This window comes from Hipposideros armiger, unplaced genomic scaffold (assembly GCF_001890085.2).
Source record: "Hipposideros armiger isolate ML-2016 unplaced genomic scaffold, ASM189008v1 scaffold_1270, whole genome shotgun sequence".
Lineage (NCBI taxonomy): Eukaryota > Metazoa > Chordata > Mammalia > Chiroptera > Hipposideridae > Hipposideros > Hipposideros armiger.
Window position 1 is genome coordinate 153,868 of NW_017732620.1, and position 22,977 is coordinate 176,844.

Genomic DNA, 22,977 nt, shown 5'->3' on the forward strand with positions numbered 1-22,977 from the left:
ATGTATGATTATACTCGTGAGTATGTACTGGACTATCTAGTTTCTTTGATTTATTTAAGGGCTAAGAATGTACCATTTTGGCCACATCATAAATAGCTTTGGCAACCAGTTTTTTTGTCATCACTTTCTAAATAGAAGTGACTAGCTTTTTAAAATGTAAACTTTCTTTCTTTTTCTTTTCTTTTTTTTTTTTTAAGATTTTATTGGGGAATTGGGGGAAGGGGGACAGTGTTGGGGAATTGGGGAAGGGGACCAGCCAAGTTGTTGTTCTTCGATCTTCGTTGTAGAGGGCGCCAGTCGCCACCTGGCTGTCCATCAGCAGTTCATGGCCTCTAAGCTCAAGGTGCTGTGTTCAATCTTAGTAGCAGGTAGGTGTAGCCACCATCCCATGTGGGAGTCAAACTGGCAGCCTTGCTGTTAACAGTGCACGCTCTATCCACTGAGCCATCCAGGCAGCAGCTCAGATCAAGGTGCTGAGTTTGGTCTTAGCTGCGGATGGGCGTAGCTCACCATCCCATGTGGGAGTTGAATCAGCAACCTTGTTGTTAGGAGCACATGCTGTCACCAGCTGAGCCATCCTGCCACCTGCCGGCAGCTCAGCGACAGCTCAGCTCGGGCACAGCATTACTGGCCCATGTGCGAATTGAACCATTGGCCCTGTTGCTCAGAGCTTGGGCTTTTAAGCCAACTTTTAACCAACTGAGCCACTCGGCCGGCCCCTAAAATGTAAACTTTCAATTTTACAGCTTATTATCACAGAACGAGGCCTCAGCAATTTTTTTGCTTTTGGAAATTGAATCAAGGTCTTCTTTTAATATTGAATATGATCAATTTTCGTAATTATTTCTTGGACACTAGGAATAATTTCATATGCTTTATATTGAAGCAAGTTCAATAGAGCTATTCAACCTTAAAAATAATATAGTATAAAATCTTTCATATAATTATTAATTTATGTCTACTCAAGACTGGCTACATAATTTGCAGGGCCCAGTATAAAATGGAAATGTGGGATCTCTTGTTTAAAAATTATTAAGAACTTCAAGAGGGTGACAGCAGAGCATTAAGCCAAGCAGGAACCCTCCAAAACACAGAACCCTGTGTGCACAGGTCGCACACCTATAAAGTGGTCCTATGCCTGGCAGATCTGCGGTAGATTGATATTATGTGCCATGATATCAAATTACAATAGTATTTTTATTAATCCCCACTTAAAATATTAATAATTTTGCTTTATGTAACTTGATACTATTTTATTTATTGCATAATACACTATTACAATTAAGTCTCACCATGGATCAAAATTTTTATCCATACAAAATAATGACTCTTACAAGTGCTTTCTTTCCTTGAATTCTACATTTATAGTAATATTTCTCTCTTGGTATCTTTTTGTTTGGGTGTATTTGCTATATTTTCTCAACATTTTCCTCTTAAAAGTTTTAAAATTTATTTTCTACTTGTCTCAAAGCACAGAGTTTAAAGAGGCAGTCGCTTCTGTAAGGCTTGTTATGAAAACCAGTATTCCCCTGCCCACCTATGCACCATTTTCCATTCCACAGAGCAACCACTTTCAACTCTTTTCACTTTATGGGGCTGGGCAGTGGGGGTAGTGTTTGTCTGGATGGCATATTTTGTGACTCCTTTGCACTCCTGAGAATGACCTTCTGTTACCTCAAACATGAAGGACAGTCTGGGCCAGTATAGATGGGCGTGTGTGTGTGTGTGTGTGTGTGTGTGTGTGTGTGTGTGTCCCTCGATACTTCAATTGCATCCTTGAGAATGTCTTTCTGTTCCCTCACACATGAAGAGCAGCTTGACCAGTGTTTGAATTTTTGCACCCCAGCAATGTCTTCCTCAATACTCTGCATGTGATTTTTTATTATTTCCTAGTACTTAGGGTTGTGGGATGGCAGTGACATCCTGATTTCTCCTCTTTTCTAAGCAACTTTTAAAATCGCGTTTGTTTCTTAGATGCATATAAGTTTCTCTTTCTGTCTTTGAAATTTAAAACATTCTAGGTTCTGTTCCGAATTTTTTATAAATTCTGTTTGAAATGCAGCAATCAAATCCAGTTTCCAAACCTCATCTCCAAACTTTAAAGAAATGGTAAGTTTTCTTTTATGACAGCTTGATTATTATGCCTGATAATTTCATTCCCTAAGTTAACAGGTTGGTTTGCATTTCTTGTCTGAGATGCCAAGAAACACATAACAGATGTAAAAAGAATGAGAAACTCTGAGAGGACATACAGGAAAAAAGAAAAGCTTGTAACAGGGATATCTACCATTATTAGTCAGAATTATGTCTTTTAATAGCAGGAATGCTGATGACTAATTTTATTAAACATTGACTTATTGTAGAAGGAAGGAAACTTTTACCTTCAGGGGCAACACTTCTCTATTGATACCATAAAACGTTGCCATAGCACGTGTCCAAGACAGCAGACCAGCCACATTCCCACAGACTTTTTTGGCGCTTTCAAAAGTGTAATCATCCATATCAAAATATGGCTCCAGTAACTCAATCGTCTCTTCATTTATAGTGTCCTTGGGGAAATGCTGAAGGCTCGACAAGAAGCCTGGTGCACTCATCAGCTGAAAAATAGTATTACAACCTGTAAGTACTGAATGAAAAAAAATGCTTTTTTTCTGAGTTAGTATGTACTTCTGAATTGAATTTTTTTTTTTCAAAGAAGTAACAAGTGATTTGCTCTAAACATACAAATCAAGACTATGGCATTAGTAAGCCTAAATCTGTAAATTACAAACTGTCTTCCCATTTCCATGGTGAAAGAGTAAAAATAAAAGCTACGTAAGCTTCCTGTCAAGTGAACGCACCTAAATGCCACTGACCACACAGGCCTCCTTTTGGAGACTGGGTTGGGTTGACATCAAGGCCGCTTCTGAAGAGCTTTTATAAAAAGTTGTAAAACTTTTCCCTACTTACATTTTGGGGAGATGGAGATTAAGATAAATTATTCAATACACAGTGATTGAGTTTTGTCTGCCAGCTTGTCTGGTCTATATTAAGTATCCTGGGATGGGGGCACCTGATGCCCCTCATAGGCTTATAAAAATGGGTTTTACTTACTTTTAATGACTCTCCCCATGATGGCTTGCAGCAGGGCTTTTCTGGATCCATAGTAACGGGATCAATTTTCTTTTGCAATAGTAACAGAGTGCAGTCCATGATTCTCATAATAAGATGAGGGGGCTTTGCAAGTTTCCTGACTGTGGCAATATCATTTGGTTTGATAGTCTGTATTTGGGTTTAGAAATCAATATTGTTTTACTGAGTAGTATTCATAGTCATATGAAAATCTAATACTTTTGTTTTTTTCATTAGTTTCAAGTGTACAAAACAACAGAGATAAGACGTTTATATATCTCACAAAGTGATAGCTCCAATAAGTCTGTTACCCATCTCACATTGCACATCGTTATTACAGTATTATTGACTATATTTTTTATGCTGTACTTTCTATCCCCATGTCTATTTTTTTAATTATAGTTGACATTCAATATTATTTTATATCAGTTTCAGGTGTACAATATAGTAGTTAGACATTTATATAATTTATGTAATTTATAAAGTGATCCCTCTGATAAGTTTAGTATCTATCTGACATTATACAGAGTTTTTATAATATTATTGACTATATTCCCCATGCTGTACTTTATATCCCCGTGACTATTTTTTTTAATTAAAACTGACTTTCAACATTATTTTATATTAGTTTCAGGAGTACAACACAATGGTTAAACATTTATAAAATTTATGACGTGATCCCCCAATAACTCTAGTACTCATCTTAAACTTAACCCAAACACAAACCTAACCGTAACTCTAACCCTGATGCTTTTTCTGCATCTTGATATGATCACATGATTTCTATCTTTCATTTTTGTTTATGTGGTGTACCACATTAATTGATTTGCAGATATTTTACCAACCTTGCTTACCAGGAATAAATCCCACTTGATCGTAGCATATGATCATTTTAATATATTGCTGAATTCTGTTTGCTAATATTTTGTTGAGGATTTTTGCATCTATGTTCATCAGAGATACTGGCCTATAGTTTTCTTTTTCTGTAATGTCTTTGTCTGGTTGTGGAATCAGGGTAATGGTGGCCTCGTAGAATGAGCTTGGGAGCCTCCCTTCCTCTTGAACTTTTTGGAATAGTTTGAGAAGAATAGATGTTAATTCTTCCTTGAATGTTTGGTAATATTCACCTGTGAAGCCATCTGGTCCCGGACTTTTGCTTGTTGGGAGCTTGTTGATTACTGATTCAATTCCTTTAGTAGTAATTTGTCAGTTCAGGTTTTCTGTTTCTTCTTGATTCAGCCTTGGGAGACTGTATGGTTCTAGGAATTTATCCATTTTTTCCAGATTGGCCAATTTGTTGGAGTATAATTGCTTGGAGTAGTCTCTTTACATTTTTTGTATTTCTGTTGTGTCTGTTTTCACTTCTCCTCTTTCATTTCTGATTTTATTAATATTTATTTGGGTCCTCTCTCTTTTTTTCTTGATGAGTCTCATTAAAGGTTTATCAATTTTGTTTACCTTTTCAAAGAACCAACTCTTGGTTTCATTGATCTTTTGTATTTTTTTTAGCATCTATTTCATTTTCTGCTTTGATCTCTATTTTTCCTTCCTTGTACTCACTTTGGGCCTGTTTGCTGTTCTTTTTCCAGTTCCCTTAGATATAGAGTTAGATTGTTTATTTGAGATTTTTCTTGTTTCTTGAGGTAGGCCTGCATTGCTATGAATTTCCCTCTTAGGACGGTTTTCACTGTCTCATACATTTTGAGTTTCTGTGTTTTCATTTTCATTTGTCTCAAGGTATCTTTTGATTTGTCGTTGATCTTTGTTAACCCACTCATTGTTTAGTAGCATGTTATTTAGCCTCCATGTGTTTTTGTGTTTTTCAGGTTTTTTCTTTGTTTTATAATTGATTTCTAGTTTCATTTCATTGTGGTCAGAAAAGATACTGGTCTAGTGTGTCATTTAAGGCTGCTGTTTCCTTACTGATTTTCTGTCTGGAAGATCTGTCCATTGGTGTCAATGCGGTGTTAAAGTCCCCTACTATGATTGTGTTACTGTCAATCTCTGACTTGATGTCAGTCAATATTTTATATATTTAGGTGCCCCTATGTTGGGTGCACAGATGTTTACTAGGTGATGTCCTCTTGTTGGATTGATCCCTTTATCATTATTTAATGTCCTTCTTTGTCTCTTATTATAGTCTTTGTTTTAAAGTCTATTTTATCTAATATAAGTATTGCTACCCCAGCTGTTTTCTTGTTTGTTTCCATTTGTATGAAATATCTTTTCCCATTCCTTTACTTTCAGTCTATGTGTGTGTTTTGATCTGAGGTGGATTTCTTGTAGATGCCTGGGTCTTGTAATCTTATCCATTCAGCTACCTAAGTCTTTTGATTGGAGCATTTAATCCACTTACATTTAAAGCGATCATTGATAGGTATATAGTTATTGCCATTTTATTATTCATATTTTTAATCTTTAGTTTCTTTCCCCCTTCTTCTCCTTAAAGAAGTGCCTTTAACATTTCTTGTAATACTGTCTTGGTGGTAATGAATTCCTTTAGCTTTTTCTTCTCTGGGAAGCTCTCTATCTCTCCTTCCATTTTAAATGACAGCCTTGCTGGATAGAGTAGTCTTGGTTATAAGCCCTTGCTTTTCATCACTTTGAATATTTCCTGACCCTCCCTTCTGGCTTGCAAAGTTTCTGTTGAGAAATCAGCTGGTACTCTTGGAGCTCCCTTGTAAGTAACTAGTTGTCTTTCTCTTGCTGCTTTTAGAACTCTTGTCTTTAATCTTTGCCATTCTAATTATGCCTTGGTGTCGGCTTCTTTGGGACTCTGCTCTTCTTGGCCCTGTATGTTTATTTCCCTCACCAGGTTAGGGAAGTTTTCAGTCATTACATTTTCAAATAGGTTCTCAATCCCTTGCTCCCTCTCCTCTCCTTGCTCCCTCTGTTCTCCTTCTGGTACTCCTATGATGCAAATGTTGTTATGCAATCAGAAAAACAAAGAGAAAAACAAAAAAATTTTAAAAATGTGGACAGTTTAAGGAGCCTCTGGGACAATATCAAGCATACCAACATTTGCATCATAGGGGTACCAGAAGGAAAAGAGAAAGAGCAAAGAATTGAAATTGTACTTGAAGAAATAATGACAGAAAACTTCTCTATCCAGGCAAAGGAAATAAACATACAATACAAGCCCAGGAAGTGCAGAGTCCAAAGCAAGATGAACCCAAAGAGGCCCACACCAAGACACATCATAATTAAAATGCCAATTGTTAAACACAAAGAGACAATCATTAAAGGAGCAAGAGAAAAGAAGTTAGTTATCTACACAGGAGCTCCCATAAGACTGTTAGCTGATTTCTCAACAGAAACTTTGAAGGTCAAAAAGGATCAGCAGGAAATATTCAAAGTGATGAAAAGCAAGGATCAGCAACCAAGATTACTCTACCCAGATAAAGAGCTTCCCAGACAAGAAAAAGCTAAAGAAGTTCGTCACCACCAAACCAGTATTATAAGAATTATTACAGGAATGGATAAGAAACAAGCCCCTTATATATGCTGTCTACAAGAGACTCAGTTCAGATTGAAAGACACACAAAGACTGAATGCAATGGGATGAAAAATATATTTCATGAAAATGGAAACAACAACAAAATAGCTGTGGTAGCAATACTTATACCAGACAAAATAGACTTTAAAACAAAGGCTATAACAAGAGTCCAAGAAAGACCCAGTCATCCCACTTCAGGGTATGTATCCAAAGAAACCCAAAATGCTACTTCGAAGGGATGTGTGCACCCATTTCTCCATTGAAGAATTTTTCAATGGTCAAGATGTGATGGCAGCTTGGGTGTCTGCAGATGGATGAATGGATAAAAAGGAGGTGATACATAAATACAATGGAATATTGCTCAGTCATGGAGAGAATGAGATCTTGCCTTCTCTGGTAGCATGGATGGATCTGTAGGGTATTCTTTTGAATGGAGCATGTCAGGCAGAGATAGACAGGTGCAATGTGATTTCTCTTATATGTGGAATGTAAAGAACAAAATAAACATACAAAAGAGAAACAAACTTATAGATACAGAGAAAATTTTTATGGCTGCCAGATGGGAGGGGGGTGAAAATGGGGAAGGGGTTAATAAGTAAAAATTGGTTTTTAGAAAGTATTCATGGAGATGTAGGTTATAGCATAAGGAATATAGTCGATAATATTGTAATAACTATGTAGGGTGTCAGATGGGTACTAGATTTATTGGGGTGATAGATGGGAGGGGGTTTGGTGTCAGGGTGAAAACGGTGAAGGGATTAAGAAGCACAAATCGGTAGTTACAAAATAGTTATGGGGATGTAAAGTAAAGCATAGGGAATATAGTCAATATTACGGTGTCAGATGGTTGCTGGACTTATGGTGATCACTTTTCTAGGTATATAAATGTTGAATAACTATGGTGTACACCTGAAACTAATATAATATTGTATGTGTGCTATATTTTATTTATTTATTTATTTTTTTTTTTAAAGCTGAGCCATCCTGCTACCTGTTGGCAGCTCAGCGGCTGCTCAGCTCGGGCTGGACTCGAACCGCTGTTGCTCAGAGCTCAAACTCTTGAGCGAGCTCTTAACCAATTGAGCCACTCTGCCGGCCCTGTGCTATATTTTAATAAAAATCTTAAAAAAAGAAGTATACATAGCACATATATATGATGATATTCTAACTATAACTTGACTTAAACCTTTAATATGTTAATTGATAACAGTTCTAAAGTTTGAAGTTTCTTTAAGCCTGGATATCCCATAAGTTGAATAGAAAATGCAGCAAGAATGTACTTTAAAGTTTGATACCTGAATTTATATACTTTTAATTAATTGCTATTGGTAGAATAATTACTTTTGTCTTTTGGGATAAAATTTGCCTCACATTTACCTCACCTGTAATTTAGCCTTCCTATTATAATTATGTTCAAAATAGGTACAGCTTTTTGTTGTTTCAGGGAAACAAATATTGGAACCAACAAATACATCCTTTATTAATACACAATGTCTTACAGAAAAAAGAAGAAAGAAAAATAATTCAATTCAGTTCTCTGATTATATGTGATGAAACATGGCGCCTGCCAGGACTCGTGTTGGGAGGGATAAGCATACACTACTCACATTCAGGGCTGCTTCTGCTTCTTCCAGCGCAGGTTTAGCTGCCTCGAGTTTGCTCTCAGCTTTTACTTTTTCACTATCAATTTCATCCACAATTTTTTGGGCTTTATCTTTTACCTCCTGCACTTCATTTTTTACTTGGGCTGAAGCTTGAGCACTTACTATCACTTCTGCTAATACCTGTTAAATTGAGGAAACACATGAGCGCAAATAGAAGCCTTTGAGCAAAATTTACAGATTTGAGTAGTGAGAGAATATTTATTCAATATAATATAAAACATGAATAAGAGCAAATTTATTCCCCAACTAAGTCATCTGTATTTTAAGGTATATTAAGGTAACTCCTTTGAGCAGTCCCTGGCGGTCTGCTATTTCCTAAGCTTTCCTCAGGCTTAGAATACATAAGTAAATATTTTAAGCTTTCAGAAAAATACTATGTCTACTCTATGTAATTTCTAGAAAATTGAAATAATTCAAGTACGTGTAATGGGACAAGGTCAGAAACCAATTAAGCCTCATGTAATAACAAGTAAAACAGCTTATATTTTGTTAAGTGCCTACCCTTACTCATTTCTGCAACTGGCTAAGTGTCAAGACTTAAGTCTCTATTTTTAACCGACCCTCAGTAAATGGAAGCTGAAAACAGTCTGAGACTGGTGGAGTCAGAGATAAAGGAGCAGCACACATATATCCCTACCACCTTGGGAGGAGTATCTTTTTTTTTTTCTTAACTCTACCAACTCTTTCTCTTATTCTTTTCCCTGCTTGACACACACTTCAGATGACACTTGGGCCATCCTATACACCTATAGCATGCAGAGACCTTAACGAGAAGACCACCAATAACCTTTAGTCAAGAAGAAATTTCATAAAGAGATGACAGAGAAAGAGAGACAGAGTCAGAAGACAGAATAGTCTTAGGCCAGGTAGAGGATATAATATTTAGTTTATGCATGTCTTGGTATAAGTTAAACAGAAATATCTAATCGTCTCTGTGAACAATTTACCTTATTGACATAGTCTGTACATTTATACCCTGTTTATTTTTTAGTAACATTTTTAAGATCTGTTGTTTTTTTTAATATGGAAAAATGTTCCTCACCATTAGTGATAAAATTAATGCAAACTCACTTCATCTGTTTTCATGGAAGCCACTGCCAATTCCTTCTCCTTTACTGCAAGATCCTGAGAGAGTTTTGCAACGGATTCACTTGCCTCCATAAGCTTATCAAGACCTTTACAAACACACACATATACACTCTTAGTGAGTAAATGAACATCCCTTCATCAAATATTTATTCAGCATTTGCTACTTATAAGGCATCAAATAAGTACTACCACAAACACAACTATTTATGGACAAAGCTTTAAAAATACACATATATTGGGAGCAATAATTCTGAGAGTTTCAGAAGGGGGTGAAAAAAATAGCTCTGGTTGAAGAATGTCATTGAGATACATATGATACATCAAGGTATCATATTGAGTAACATTAATTTAGTCAAGGAGTTTAATTGACAAACTTATGCTCCCCTTGGTTTTGCCAACACTTTGTAGCTATCATGTTTTGCTTTTGAATCATATAGCAGTTGAGATGGCAAATGAGACACATAATCTATTAACATTTTTGTCATTATCTTTGCTATAAAAATGAAAATAGCTGCTGAAGCCTGTGCAACTGGCTCCGTGACTTTCAGAACTATAGAGCAAAATAAGTAACTAAATTTCTCACCTTCCAACTGGGTTCTAGATGGAGGTATTTTGGAAAATGTTTGGCATCTGTTTTCTTGAGGGGAAAGGGGAAGCACTCATTTATATGTTTGCCAATTTCCATGGTGTAAATACTCCCACCATGGCTGATTTCAAGCTACCAAGAGATTCTCAGTAGCACACCATTATATACTATTTCTACCATACAGATAGAAAGAAAATAACCTCAAGAATATTAATAATAGTAAAATAGAGTAAAAATAACTAAAAAGTGGCAAGCTTGGGGGTATTTATTGCCTTCATTTAAAATATTTAATTGTAAGTTTATATGATTTAATTTCTAATAAAGACTATGTTTAACAACCCGATCATAAAATTCCTAAATGTACAATTGGCTCTCATGAGCCAGTACAAACAAGTAGCCTCAGCACACCAATGATTCTGGGGCACCACGTAGAAAAGCTGCAAGGAGGTGAGCCATGAGAAGAACAGAAGGAGGTTCCTTTTACTGCGTTTCCATCACCACTGTAATTCCACCGACCTTGGAGCTCAGTTATGCTGTGTGACCAAGTTGTGTGTAGGAGAAATGAAAAGCTAGCACTAGGTGTTTTGGGCCAAATGGTTTCTAGATATATAATCTACTCTAATTTCTACTTTTCCTACTTATATTACATATACTGCACACTCAGAAAACCATTGCTCAGAGAAGCTCTTCTTGCTTTTATGTGTTTGTGTTCATTTCTTTTGTGCCTTTTCCTTTGTTAGAAATTTGAGAAGCATTAGCATGGCAAAATGAATACAAATCGAGGGAAACTGTAATGCAACCAAAAATTGAAATTGTGGTCAGTTCCCAAGAGCTGGTTTTCCTCATCTGCAGGTGGCAGCTCTGGGACTGTGGCGACTCGCTGCTCCACAGGGTGGGCTCAGAGTTCAAAGAACAGGGAGAAATAGCTCTAGAAAGAAAACAAGCCACCTCTGTTTAGATTTTCTTCTGCCCTGAGTTTCTTTTTTCTTTTTTTTAAATTAAAGTTTATTAGGATGACAACTGTTAGTAAAGTTACATAGGTTTCAGGTGTACAATTCTGTAATACATCATCTATGTATCACATTGTGTGTTCCCCACCCAGAGTCAGTTCTCTTTCCATCACCATATAGTACTTGATCCTCTTTAGCCTCATCTGCGCCCTGAGTTTCTTGACAGGACAAAAGAACCTTAGGAGCATTTCTTCAAAATAATCTATTACTAAAAATAAAGTTAGTATTTCATGTTCAAACACAGCAATATTCACCAAATAAAATATTGGAACCCATATCAAATGAGCCCTTAAAACAATTCCATTCTGCTTACCAATATCCATACGTTCAGCTTGTTCATTAATATATTTCAACTTTTCGGCATAAATGTTCTTATAACCATTTACAAATGAGAGATAAGATTTGGGAGTCACGTGCGTTCTTCGACGGTATCTGAAAGCAGAACAGAAAAATGGTCTTCGTCTCTGTCATTCTGGTGTGCTCACATACAACGTCAGAACACATGCTTTCCCCACTGGAAAATCAGTGTCACTCCAGAGCCAAATCAGGTCACGGGTGGGAGGACAGGAATTGTGAATGGTTTTCCTAGAGGTGACATAGAAAGAACACTAAATAACCAATGCTTTGGCCTCGTAGGGGTCCTTGACTCCACCCAACTCCATCCATATCCCACTTGGAGCTTCTGTATCCTTATCTGGAAAACTGAGAATCACGGCTTTATACCTGCCAGAATATTGTGAAGACAAAACATATATAAATGGCATATGTAAATACACTTTGTTAACTTTAAGGTTCCATACAAATATTAGGGAGAAGTGGTTGAAGTGAATTTGTTCTGTGATCTGCTTTCATTCAACTAGGAACCAGCTGGGCTCCCAGAGGTGAAAAGCAGCCTCCCCTTGACTCCCTGGATCATCCTTGAAATCAAGGCAGCCACATTTGATTCAAACATTCAACTCACTGTGGCCTTTACTACAGCAATTATATTTAACAATAGAAATAAATAAAAGAAATAATTTTATACAGGAGAATCTCAAGTAAAACAACTCACATACTATTCAAGTCATTTTACCTCTTATATTAATTTTTAAGTTTTGGAGTTCTGAAGATTTTTAACATTAAAAAAATGTTAAGGGCATTCATGTGACTATTATTAAAGTGTTATATAAACATTATATTCAGAATAAACTTCTACAACCTAAAAGGACATGAAAAATTTGAAAAATACACCAAATTTTTCAAAAATAAAGACACAGATTTTTGTGGCTGTACAGAGGTAAAAATTTCTCTCCAAAGGTGATGGTATCAAAAAGAGTTGAAGTGAAGTAGAAAGAAAATCTAACAGTAATAATTAATATTCATGAGTTCACCAAGAATATATGGGAGATTATCTTGAACTATTCAGGAAGGGTGGTCTGAATATAATTTTAGGTAAAGGGAATGGTCCAGGAAAAACAAACTTTTGTGAGCTTGGGACCCCCTGGAAAATCAATGAAAGTGTTACCCAGACTCCCTATGCAGAAAAATAGGCACAGTCTTTTGGGCAGTTTCAGCATCCCCTGAAGTCCATCCACTAACCCTAAGGGAGAAGTCCATTGTTCCAGAAATCCATGTTGGCTCAACTATATTCACATCTGTCAACTGTACAAAGCAACTATCATGCTTTTGGGGGAAAAAGTTATATTTTCAAACTGCTGACACCAGCTTTCACATATGAACCACCATTGCTGCTTTTAGTGAGTGGACTGTCCTACAGTCAATTCAAACTTTGTTTCATAATTATTTGGTGTAAAAACATGATAAAACATGCATGACTTGATAAGACTAAGTGATGCAAATGCAAAATCTAAATTACCCTTAACAGAAGGCAATAAAGAAACTTTAAAATGGTACACTTATTTAATAAAAATAAATGCATTTGCATAGGGAACTAATTTTAGACAGTTTATAATGAATTAGCTAAGTCATTCTCAAAAATAAATTAAGTAAATTAAATTAAATGATTCATTAAACATGTGTTACTTTGCGGTCTGAAGGAAAAGAGGTACTTAAGTATAGACACTAGTTAATTTTTAAATCTCATTTATTTATAATCTTTTCATTACATAATCACTAGAAAAATCAAAGCAAGAAAAAAATGTAAGTGCAGCTGGGACTTCGTGTTTAATCAATACGAAGAGTCTTTTACTGGATGTTCCATTTAATTCCTCTTTGGAGTAAACTTTGTGGTTCTGTAGTTGTCGTGCTTATGTAATGTCACTTACCTCTGGAAATAACTTTCACAGCTCTCTGAAACCATGTCATGGAAGAGACCCATTGTTTCCACCACTTGCCTTTTAGTCTCACTAGAGCAGACAATACTATAGCCTGAAAGGAAATAGGAGGCCACGGCCACCAGAGCCTCCTTCGGCCAGCGACTGAACCAGTCCATAGTGCAACCTGATATCAAGCCAGGAAATTTCAAAGAACGGGCGCGGAACTTCTCACCAACCTATGGACAGCAAAGTCAGAAAGCATTAAAAACACAAACATTATAAATCAGCTAGAGAGAGGTTTATGCATTCTGAGACAGCAATCTCAGAATTAAAAAAATATATATCGAGGGCTGCATTAATAAGTAAATTAAGTATCCAGGTGAAGGAAGGTATTTCTACACTCTTCTCTGTACTAAGACTACATCTGCATTCTTGGATTCGATCCTAGTAGTTACCTCTTGACAGGAAACTGACAAACTATAACTCTTCTAGACAGAAATGACCAGGAAAGTGAAAGGCCTGGACACTAGAACAAGTGAAAATAACAGAAGGACCGGGAGGTATTTGGTCTAAAAAGGAAATAATTTAGGGAGTCTGCAAAAACTTTCTCCAAGTAGCTGAGGAGCTGTATGTGGGAGAGCAGTTGGGTTCAATTTACATGACTGAAACAGAATCACAGGGGAAAAGACAGACACAAATTTCTATTGATTGTTGCAACAATGTTGCTAGCCTTTTTTGATACCAGGGGATTATTATGAATTTGTACCAACTGGACAAAAAGTTAACCAAGTTTACTATTTGGAAGTGTTGAAAAGGCTGTGTCAAAAAGTTAGACGAAAATGACCTGAACTTTTTGCCAATAATTCTTGGCTCTTGCATCACGACAATGCACCAGCTCACACAGCACTGTCCGTGAGGGAGTTTTTAGCCAGGAAATAAATCACTGTATTGGAACACCCTCCCTACTCAGCTGATCTGGCCCCCAATGACTTCTTTCTCTACACAACGATAAAGAAAATACTGAAAGGAAGACATTTTGATGACATTCAGGACATCAAGGGTAATACGATGACAGTTCTGATGGCCATTCCAGAAAAAGAGTTCCAAAATTGCTTTGAAGGGTGGACTAGGCACTGGTGTTGGTGCATAGCTTCCCAAGGAGAGTACTTCGAAGGTAATCATAGTTATATTCAGCAATGAGGTATATAGCACTTTTTCTAGGATGAGTTCGTGAGCTTAATTGTTCAACGTTGTATGTGTTTTCCAGTATGCTAGCCACCAGCCACATGTAGCTGTTGAACGCTTAAAATGGAGTTACTGGGACTGAGAAATTGGCTTTTATTTTTACTTAATTTTAATTAATCAAAATTTAAATGACCAAACATGTCTACTGACCACTATATGGACAGTGCAGTAAGCTACAGATAATCAAATGTACATAAGGGACACACTAGATGGTATGTCTATCTAGATTGCAGGTAGAGCTGGACAAAGGTTATATAACCAAATCCCTTACAATTCAAATCTGTGTCTCTGGGTAATTAATAAAAGTTGTAGGCTATGCTATAATTTCTAATAAGATGGATATGTTTAAATCATTATACTTTGTATGAGATTTCAGTCAGTGGGGCTTGATGGTAATAAAGGGTTAATTTTATTTCAATGTAACATACATGTATTAGTTTCTGAGCCTATGAGAGAAGGTTCACAAACTATATAAGTACATGTAAATAAGTAACTCCTCCTACACAGACATAAATAAAATAAAAACTCACTGGAGAGAAGCAGAGAACAACATGCAAGTTCCTCCTCGACCTTGAAATGAAGTACTCATACAGATTATCAAACGTCGGAGGATGGCGAGGCAGCTCTTTCTTCATCACCGAGATCAGCCCTTGGGTGATTTCATCCAATTCATCCCGTGCAAACAAATTGGAGATCTTTGGGGAATAGACAAGAAAGAGTTCTGTATTTTATTTACTTAAAAAAAGAGATTTTTATTAAAATATAGCTAACATACAAATTATATTAGTTTCAGGTATACACCATAGTTATTCAACATTTACATACCTAAATAAGTGATCACTGTGATAAGTCCAGTACCCATCTGACACTATACCACGCTATCACAATATTATTGACTGCATTCTCTATGCTGTATATTACATCCCCATGACTTATTTGTTTTATGCCTGGAAAACTGAAACTCTTATTGCCCTTCACCTTTTCACCCTTTTAAAAAATTTTCAATTACAACTGACATTCAATATTATTTTACATTAATTTTAGATGTACAGCATAATGGTTAGATATTTATATAATTTACGAAGTGATTCACCCTGACTAGCCTAGTATCCACCTGTAGGCCACTTATATTTAATCTTTAATATTTATGGTGAAATTTACATTTACCACTTTGCAATTTTTTTCTTTATGTCTCCTGTTCTTTGACTGCTTTTTGTGTGTTAAATATGTTTTTAAGGAGTATAATATTCTGTTTATTTTAATCATGTTTTAATCTGGGAACTTGGCTCTTGGAATGCCTCTTTCATTGCTAATTTATAAGGTTGTTCCAGTGTGCCTAGACTACTGATACAAACTTTGGGATATATGCTGAACATCTACATTCCTCTGGGAGTCTGGAATTTTGGCAGTCGTGGCTAGGCAGGGAGTCACTACACAGCCCCCCTCCCAATAAAACTGTTGGGCTCTGAACCTCAAACAGGTTTCCCTGGAACAGAAACAGCGTGCATGTGCTATGGCGCGTCGCTACTGGGCAAAAAGCACATTCAGTATGGCCCCTTTGGTGAGCACGCAGGAAGCCTGCACATGGGTTTCTCCAGATTCCACCTGATGTGTCTTTTTCTTTACTGATCTGGCTGTGAATCCTTACTGTGTTGCTTTAATAAATCTTAGTCGGGATTACAAGTATATGCTAAGTCCATGAGTCCTCCTAATGAAGTACCAAGCATGTGAGTGATCTGAAAAGTGCTGATACAAGTGGCATCAGAAATGGTGACACTAATAGTGACATACAGCTAGCGGAACTCTTTCAACCCTTCTATATACCTAACTACTAGATGGATGGATGGGTGGATAGATAGATAGATAGATAGATAGATAGATAGATAGATAGATAGATATTTCACTCCTAAAATAAATTATAGGATCAAATTAAAGATTAAAGAGAAAATAAGCCATCAAATTTAAAATGGAACAAAGCACACAAAAAAAAATCTGGAAGTAGGCAGCATTAATTTGAAAGGAACTTCAAAAAACTTACCAAATCTCATATCATTTTAGAAATGAGTCATTTCTAAAATGAAAAATGTGTGTAAATGGCCTCTCTTGCTGAAGGTTGCTGAAGGGCTGCTGCTTTTTCTATCCAAATATACTTTACATTTTATAAATATGAGCTTTTTCTCTGCATTTGAGACCTACCTCCCCTGAAGATAGTAGGTTGTTAATATACTCTAGAAATGCCTCATCTTTTATTTCATTGTCAGTAAAGATGAAGGTAATGCCTTTTCCATCAGCACCGGCAACTTTATACAAAGATTTTAAGTCATCTATTAGATTATTCACATTATAAGACCTAAAAAGAGTAGTGGTAGAAAATTTAAAGTTAAAAATATAAGTATAGTCATAATTTACCTCAAAATACAATATAACCCATGATGATTAGAGCATAATTTGCTTCTGCTCTAAGAGATATTAAGTAATAATACCTGATAAAAAAAACACAGTGATTAGAGTGAAATAGCTGTATGCTACAATTCAAAAAACGTATGTTTTGTTGAGAAATGAGAAATGGGGGATTTACCAGAAGGGAGTCACGAAGAGTAATTGGGAATTAGGAAATAAACTTTTCTTCCCTGCAATCTGACAGTCCTCAGCAAAAGATTTTTCCCAAGGGAATACATGTATAATATCTAAAACCAACCTGAAATTTGGATGAGTTTAGATTGGTAAAAAGTCAAGATAAATTATAAATAAAATTAGTGATAAATTATACATAGTGGTAATTTGTGCATCTCACTAAGTGGCTTGATACAGACAAAACCTAAAGAAAAAAAATATGCCTTATGCAATGAGATATAAATAATAGAAATGTTCTAGTGAGTTGTTGGAAAAGTCATAACGCATTTTTGAAACGAAAAACATAGAAAAAATACATCATGACTTTTCCGACAACCCAATAATTATATGATTATAGATTTTTGAAAAGAAGATCTTGGTTTCTGTTTTTTCTATTTTCTACTAAATGTGTGTGGTATCAGAGGTGATGTGTAAAAATAAAGCAGACATTTTCTGAAGTGTTGTATATAAATCTTCATGAGTAAGTTGATGATAAAGACTATTAAGAAACCCTCACTTAAAAGAGGTTTTACAGTGCAAGTAATAGGGAGTTTCATGTATGCCATAGGGTGTAATGGAAAGACTACGGGCATTAGAGGACCTGGGTTCCAATCCCCATTCCAAAGCTGTAGAAAAGTTCCTTCACATTTCTCAGCTCTGTTTCCTCATCAGCAAAATGAAGATAAGACCTATTTTTGAAGATTGTTGTGGGCATTAGAGATGATGTAGTTTTTTTTGTTTTTGTTTTTGTTTTGTAGAGGGCAGTGTCATTGGCCCTCATATGTGGGATCCGAACCGGGGCCCTCTGGCATCCCAAGCCAGCTCCCAACCATCGCGCCACTCAGCCGGCCCTGAGATGATGTAGTTTAAATGAATGTATAGCTCATTTTAAAACCAGGAGTATTAGCTACCCTCTTCTGGGTGGCATTACAGTCAAAAGTCTTACAGACCTCAGGAAATGGGACTCCATCAGATAGAGAACATACATCCCTTTCAAAATAATTCCCAAGAGGGAAAGTCATTAAAAAGAGAAACTGGTAAGATGGTTTGCTGAGACACAGCTACACCTGTGAGAGCAACACAGCCCACGTCCTTCCTGCAGAGATGCTGTGGCCCAGTGCTGTCAGTGGAATCCTCTCACTGGCCAGTCTCTGAATCCACCAGGCAATGAGCTCACAGGGCCATTTGGGCTGTTTTTGTTTCTTTTTTAATTAAACTGACTGTTATGTATTGTTTTTGTGCTATATAGATACAGTCAGAACACACCCTTCTCTGGGTCCTGACCCCTCTCTCTTCTCTTTCATAGCTAAGCTTCTTGAGAAGTTTCTAAACTTGTTATCACTGCTTCTTCACTTCCTTAATATAATGTGACTTCTGCACCCATCCACTCCACTGAACGTTTTGACACGTTGACTATTATCACTTTTTGTGCCTTAGCTTAACATTTTCAGGTTAATTCTTTACCCCCTTGGTTTCTGAAAACCACTCTGGAATTCTTCCTCTCTGGCTTGCCTGTTCTTCTCACCCCATCTTGCAAGCTCCCTTTGTCTATGCTAGGAGACCCCAGAGTTCTTTCCTCAGCCATCTTTTCTTCTTACTACGCACCCTATTCATGCTCCTCATTCCCTTAAAAGTGTTCTCTCCACTGAGGCTTCTATACTTTTATCTCCAGAATCCTCTCCTGAACACCACATCCATGGGTCTAATTACCTATGGAAACTATGCATTTGGCAGACATCTCACACTCAATGCATACTAAACTAAATTCTCATTTTATCCCTTTAAAACTGGTCACTTATTCATTTGTTCAACACACATTTTATCATGTTGGTTAAAAGTACCCACTTTATAGTAAAGGACAAGACAGAGGTTACAATGGTCCATCCTCACAAAGCTTACAGACTAGTGAAAAAGATAGAATTGTGAACAAGCACGTTATTTTAACGCATTGTGATCAATGCCACTAGAGAAACTGGGGTGTAATGCTAGATTTTTTCTTCTTTCCCCTTCTTCACCCCATATCCTATCGATTGCTAAGTCTTATCAATGCTACCTACTTTAAACTGCCCCACTGACTCCTTCTCTGTACTCGCACGTTTCCTGTTGTTCTTACAATCTATCCAGGATTCCACTTAATCAGGTATTGTCACACATGCACACGTGGAAAGGACTGTCATAAAGCAAGAAGTTTATACTTACAGATCTCTAGAAACAGAAAGAGGCATGCCACACCACATAGGGCCACGTGGGGAAGCACCAGGGTTGGTCAGGCAGCAGGAGTGAGGGGAAAGCATAGGCAAAGACAGCCTTTATTGTAGTTTCCATGAAAAAGGCAAAAGCAGGAAGCTAAGCAGATTTAGGATTCATTAGTTTGAATAATTTCAGCAGGCTCTGGGGCATAGATGCTGTCCCTAGTTGACTGGGGCAGAATATTGCTTCCTGGAGCATAAAGCCAGATTGAGGCAGTGGTTCAGAGTATGAACTCTAGACTGGTTGGTTTACATATGAAAAGCACATTTCTGGGCCACCCTTGGGAGGAGCAGTCTCTCCCCAATCAGCAAGGTCCCAGTGCCAGAGCATTAAGAGTACAGAAAACAATAAAATATAATTAACACACATGTCTTAATTTAAGCCTCTGTCATTTCTAACTACAATTACCATAATACCACCTACTCTCAGATCACAGACTCAGATACCTACAGGAATAAGGCAGGTAATGCCAATGAGTGAAGCAGGGCTGATGGGGTCTCTGGTAAATTGCCGCATGGCCTGTCCCATCTAAGGAGGCAGCTGCTGCTCAGCTCAAGCACCCTGGGAATGTAGGCCCAATGTTGCCAGATCTTTCAATTATTTTAAGAAAAGTCAGAAATATTTTTGTTTGATTTTTCCATGAAATCTTCCAATTATTAAATGTTGACCACTGACTAAATTTAATTAATCTTTAAATATTTGATGTTTATGTTTTTAAATATTTTTTATGTTCCAGTTACAGTTGGCATACAATACTTATTAGTTTCAGGTGTACAACACAGTGATCAGACATTTATATGACTTATGAAGTGATTATCCCAATAAATCTAGTACCCATCTGACGCCATACAGTTATTACAATATTATTCACTATATTCCTTATGCTATACTTTACATCCCCATTACTATTTTGTAACTACTAATTTGTACTTATTAAACTTTTCCCCTTTTCCACTTATTCCTTCAACCCCGCCCCCATCCCCCATCTAACAACCATTAAAATGTTCTTTGTATCTATGAGTTTGTTTCTGTTTTGTTTGTTTGTTTATTTTGTTCTTTGGGCTCATCTTCTTTGGGACTCTCTGTGCTTCCTGGGCTTGTATGTCTATTTCCTTCACCAGGTTAGGGACATTTCTTGTCATTATTTCTTCATTATTTGTCATTATTTCTTCAAATATGTTTTTAATTCCTTGCTCTCTCTCTTCTCCTGGTACCCCTACGATGTGAATGTTGATACACTTGATGTTGTCCCAGAGGCCCCTTAAACTGTCCTCATTTTTTTGGATTTTTTTCTTTTTGCTGTTCTGATTGGGTGTTTTCTGTTACCTTAGCTTCCAAATTGCTGATTTGATCCTCTGCTTCATCTAATCTACTGTTGATTTCCTCTAATTAGTCTTTATTTCAGTTGTTGTAGTCTTCATTTCTAACTGGTTCTTTTTTATGTTTTCTATCTCCATTTTTATATTGCCTATCTCTTTGTTGAAGTTCTACTTTATATCACTGAGCATTATCTTTAGTTCTTTTTCTGGAACTTTGTTCTGTTCTTTTATTTGAGACATGTTTCTTTGTCTTCCAGTTTTGGCTGCCTCCCTGTGTTTGTTTCTATGTATTACGTAGGGCTGCTATGTCTCCTGGTCTTAGTAGAGTGGTCTTGTGTAGTAGGTCCTGTGGGGCACAGTGGCACAGTCTCCCTGGTCATTTGAGCCAGGTGTTCCAAGTGTGTCCCTTGTGTGGGTTGGGTGTGCCCTCCTGTTGTAGTTGAGGCTTGGTTACTATTTGCACATCAATGGGAGGAATTGATCTTCAGGCTGATTGGTTGTAAGGATTGGCTGTGACTACGGGGGGGGGTAGCTGTTGTGCAGGGGCTGACTCTACAGAGCTGTATTCACTTTGGCAGGTCTCTGGTGCCAGCCCGGGCTGCCCTTTGGGTGTGTCATTTGTGGAGGTGTTTGGATGGTGCTCTGGTTCAGTCTGAAGCTATCCACCCTGGGTGTTGGTTCAAGAGCCTCTTGGAAGGGGCCCTGGTGCAGGCCAAGGTCAGCCATTGCCTGTGCCCTGCCCCAGGCCACTTGGTATGAGCTACAAAGTAACTTACTGATGAGTGCCACTTGTGCTGGGCTTGAAGGTGCCTGGGAGAGTCTAAGCTATCAATTGATGCTAGCTGCCTCTAGTGCCAGATTTGAGGCTGCTTAGCAAGAGGTATGAGGCATACTGAAGCCAAATGCTGCTTGTTTGCATTTTTTGAACCTTTGAGAGGTTTTAGGAAAGTCTGAAGCATGAGCCAAGACAGGCCACTTGTATGAAAAGCCACTGGAAGTGACTTGGGGGGGCCTGAAAGTTGGGCGGAGTAGGGTCTCAGGGAATCACCAGGACAGGGCAAATTGTGTTAGCCAGGTTGATGGAGACTCAGATATGGTACTCACCTGTGTCTTCACACTGGCTAGGGTGAAGGCTCAACAAAGGAACAATGGCTTCTGCCAGTACTTCTGTCTGGGAGAAAGCTGCCCCTCAAGCTCTCGTTTTGAAGCCAGACAACACAATTCCTCCCTGTATGTCCCTGGAACCTTTCGAGCTGCTGCCCCAGTGATGGAGCTCAGAGGGAGTGACTCCATTGGCTAGCAAGTCCATGAGCAGGCCCTTTAACGGGAACACCTGGGACTCCAGGTACCCTCCATCTCAGTAACAACCTCTGGTGTTTTTCACAGCCAGAAGTTATAGGGACTTCTCTCCCCAGCACTGGAACCCTGGGCTGGGGAACCTGGTGCGGGCTGGGGCTCTTCACTCCTCAGGTGGGACCTTCTCCACAAGCCTAGATATTCCTCCCAATTTTTAACCACCACAGGTAGGTGTGGGGTCAGCCCGTTGCTCAGCTCTGCCCCTCCTTCTTGTGTATATTTTTAGTTATAAGACTTCTATTCAGCTAGACTTCAGGGAATTCTACGATTGTTCTGTTGTTTAGTTGTAATTTTGATGTGGTTGTAAGAAGAGGCAAGCACAGCATTTACCTACTTTGCCATCTTGACAAGAATTTCCCAGATTTCTTTGCTGTTTATGACTTTAAATGCTGTTGTAAGTTGTACCTTGTTAAATTTTTATGTAGTTGGCAGCAGAGTGGTATGTATGTATGTGTGTGTGTGTGTGTGTGTGTGTGTGTGTGTGTGTAAGTTGGAAAAGTGATTTAGAATGTATACAAAAATACAAAGTGCCAAATATTCAAGACAATGTTGAAGAACAACAAATTTGTTCAAAACATATTGAAAAGTGACAGTAATTAAAACAGAGAGTAATGGTGCAAAAGATAGATAAATAAATCAGTGGAATAGACTATAGTCATATATATGATCAGTTGATTTAGGGGAGAAACTGACACTGATGTGGCAAACAAAACAAAATAAACAAACAAAACCTTTTCAGTAAATGAAGCTGGATCGATTGCATATCTATATTGAAAAAACTAATCTTAATTCCGACTTCAGACTTTATGAGAAAATTAATTCTAGATGGGTTACAATTTTAAATGTAAAAATAGTAATATTGGGTTGTTGGAAAAGTCAAGATGCATTATTGCAACGAAAAACATAGAAGCACTATGCCGTGACTTTTCTGACAACCCAATATTATCTTTAAAAGTGAAGGAGGGCCGGCTGAGTGGCGCGCC

At 37.4% G+C, this 22,977-nt stretch overlaps 1 protein-coding gene across 1 annotated transcript in view; it reads right to left on the reverse strand.

The window, feature by feature from the left end:
• DNAH8 (dynein axonemal heavy chain 8) overlaps window positions 1–22,977 on the reverse strand; it is a gene marked incomplete at its 5' end in the record, with an annotated part of 267,299 nt that overhangs the window by 138,092 nt on the left and 106,230 nt on the right. Inside the window, 8 exons of the mRNA XM_019633277.1 lie at window positions 2,382–2,597; window positions 3,094–3,261; window positions 8,215–8,391; window positions 9,343–9,446; window positions 11,270–11,388; window positions 13,221–13,447; window positions 14,987–15,151; window positions 16,653–16,806. Coding sequence (XP_019488822.1) covers window positions 2,382–2,597; window positions 3,094–3,261; window positions 8,215–8,391; window positions 9,343–9,446; window positions 11,270–11,388; window positions 13,221–13,447; window positions 14,987–15,151; window positions 16,653–16,806 — 1,330 coding nt within the window. The remainder of the gene's footprint in view (window positions 1–2,381; window positions 2,598–3,093; window positions 3,262–8,214; window positions 8,392–9,342; window positions 9,447–11,269; window positions 11,389–13,220; window positions 13,448–14,986; window positions 15,152–16,652; window positions 16,807–22,977) is intronic.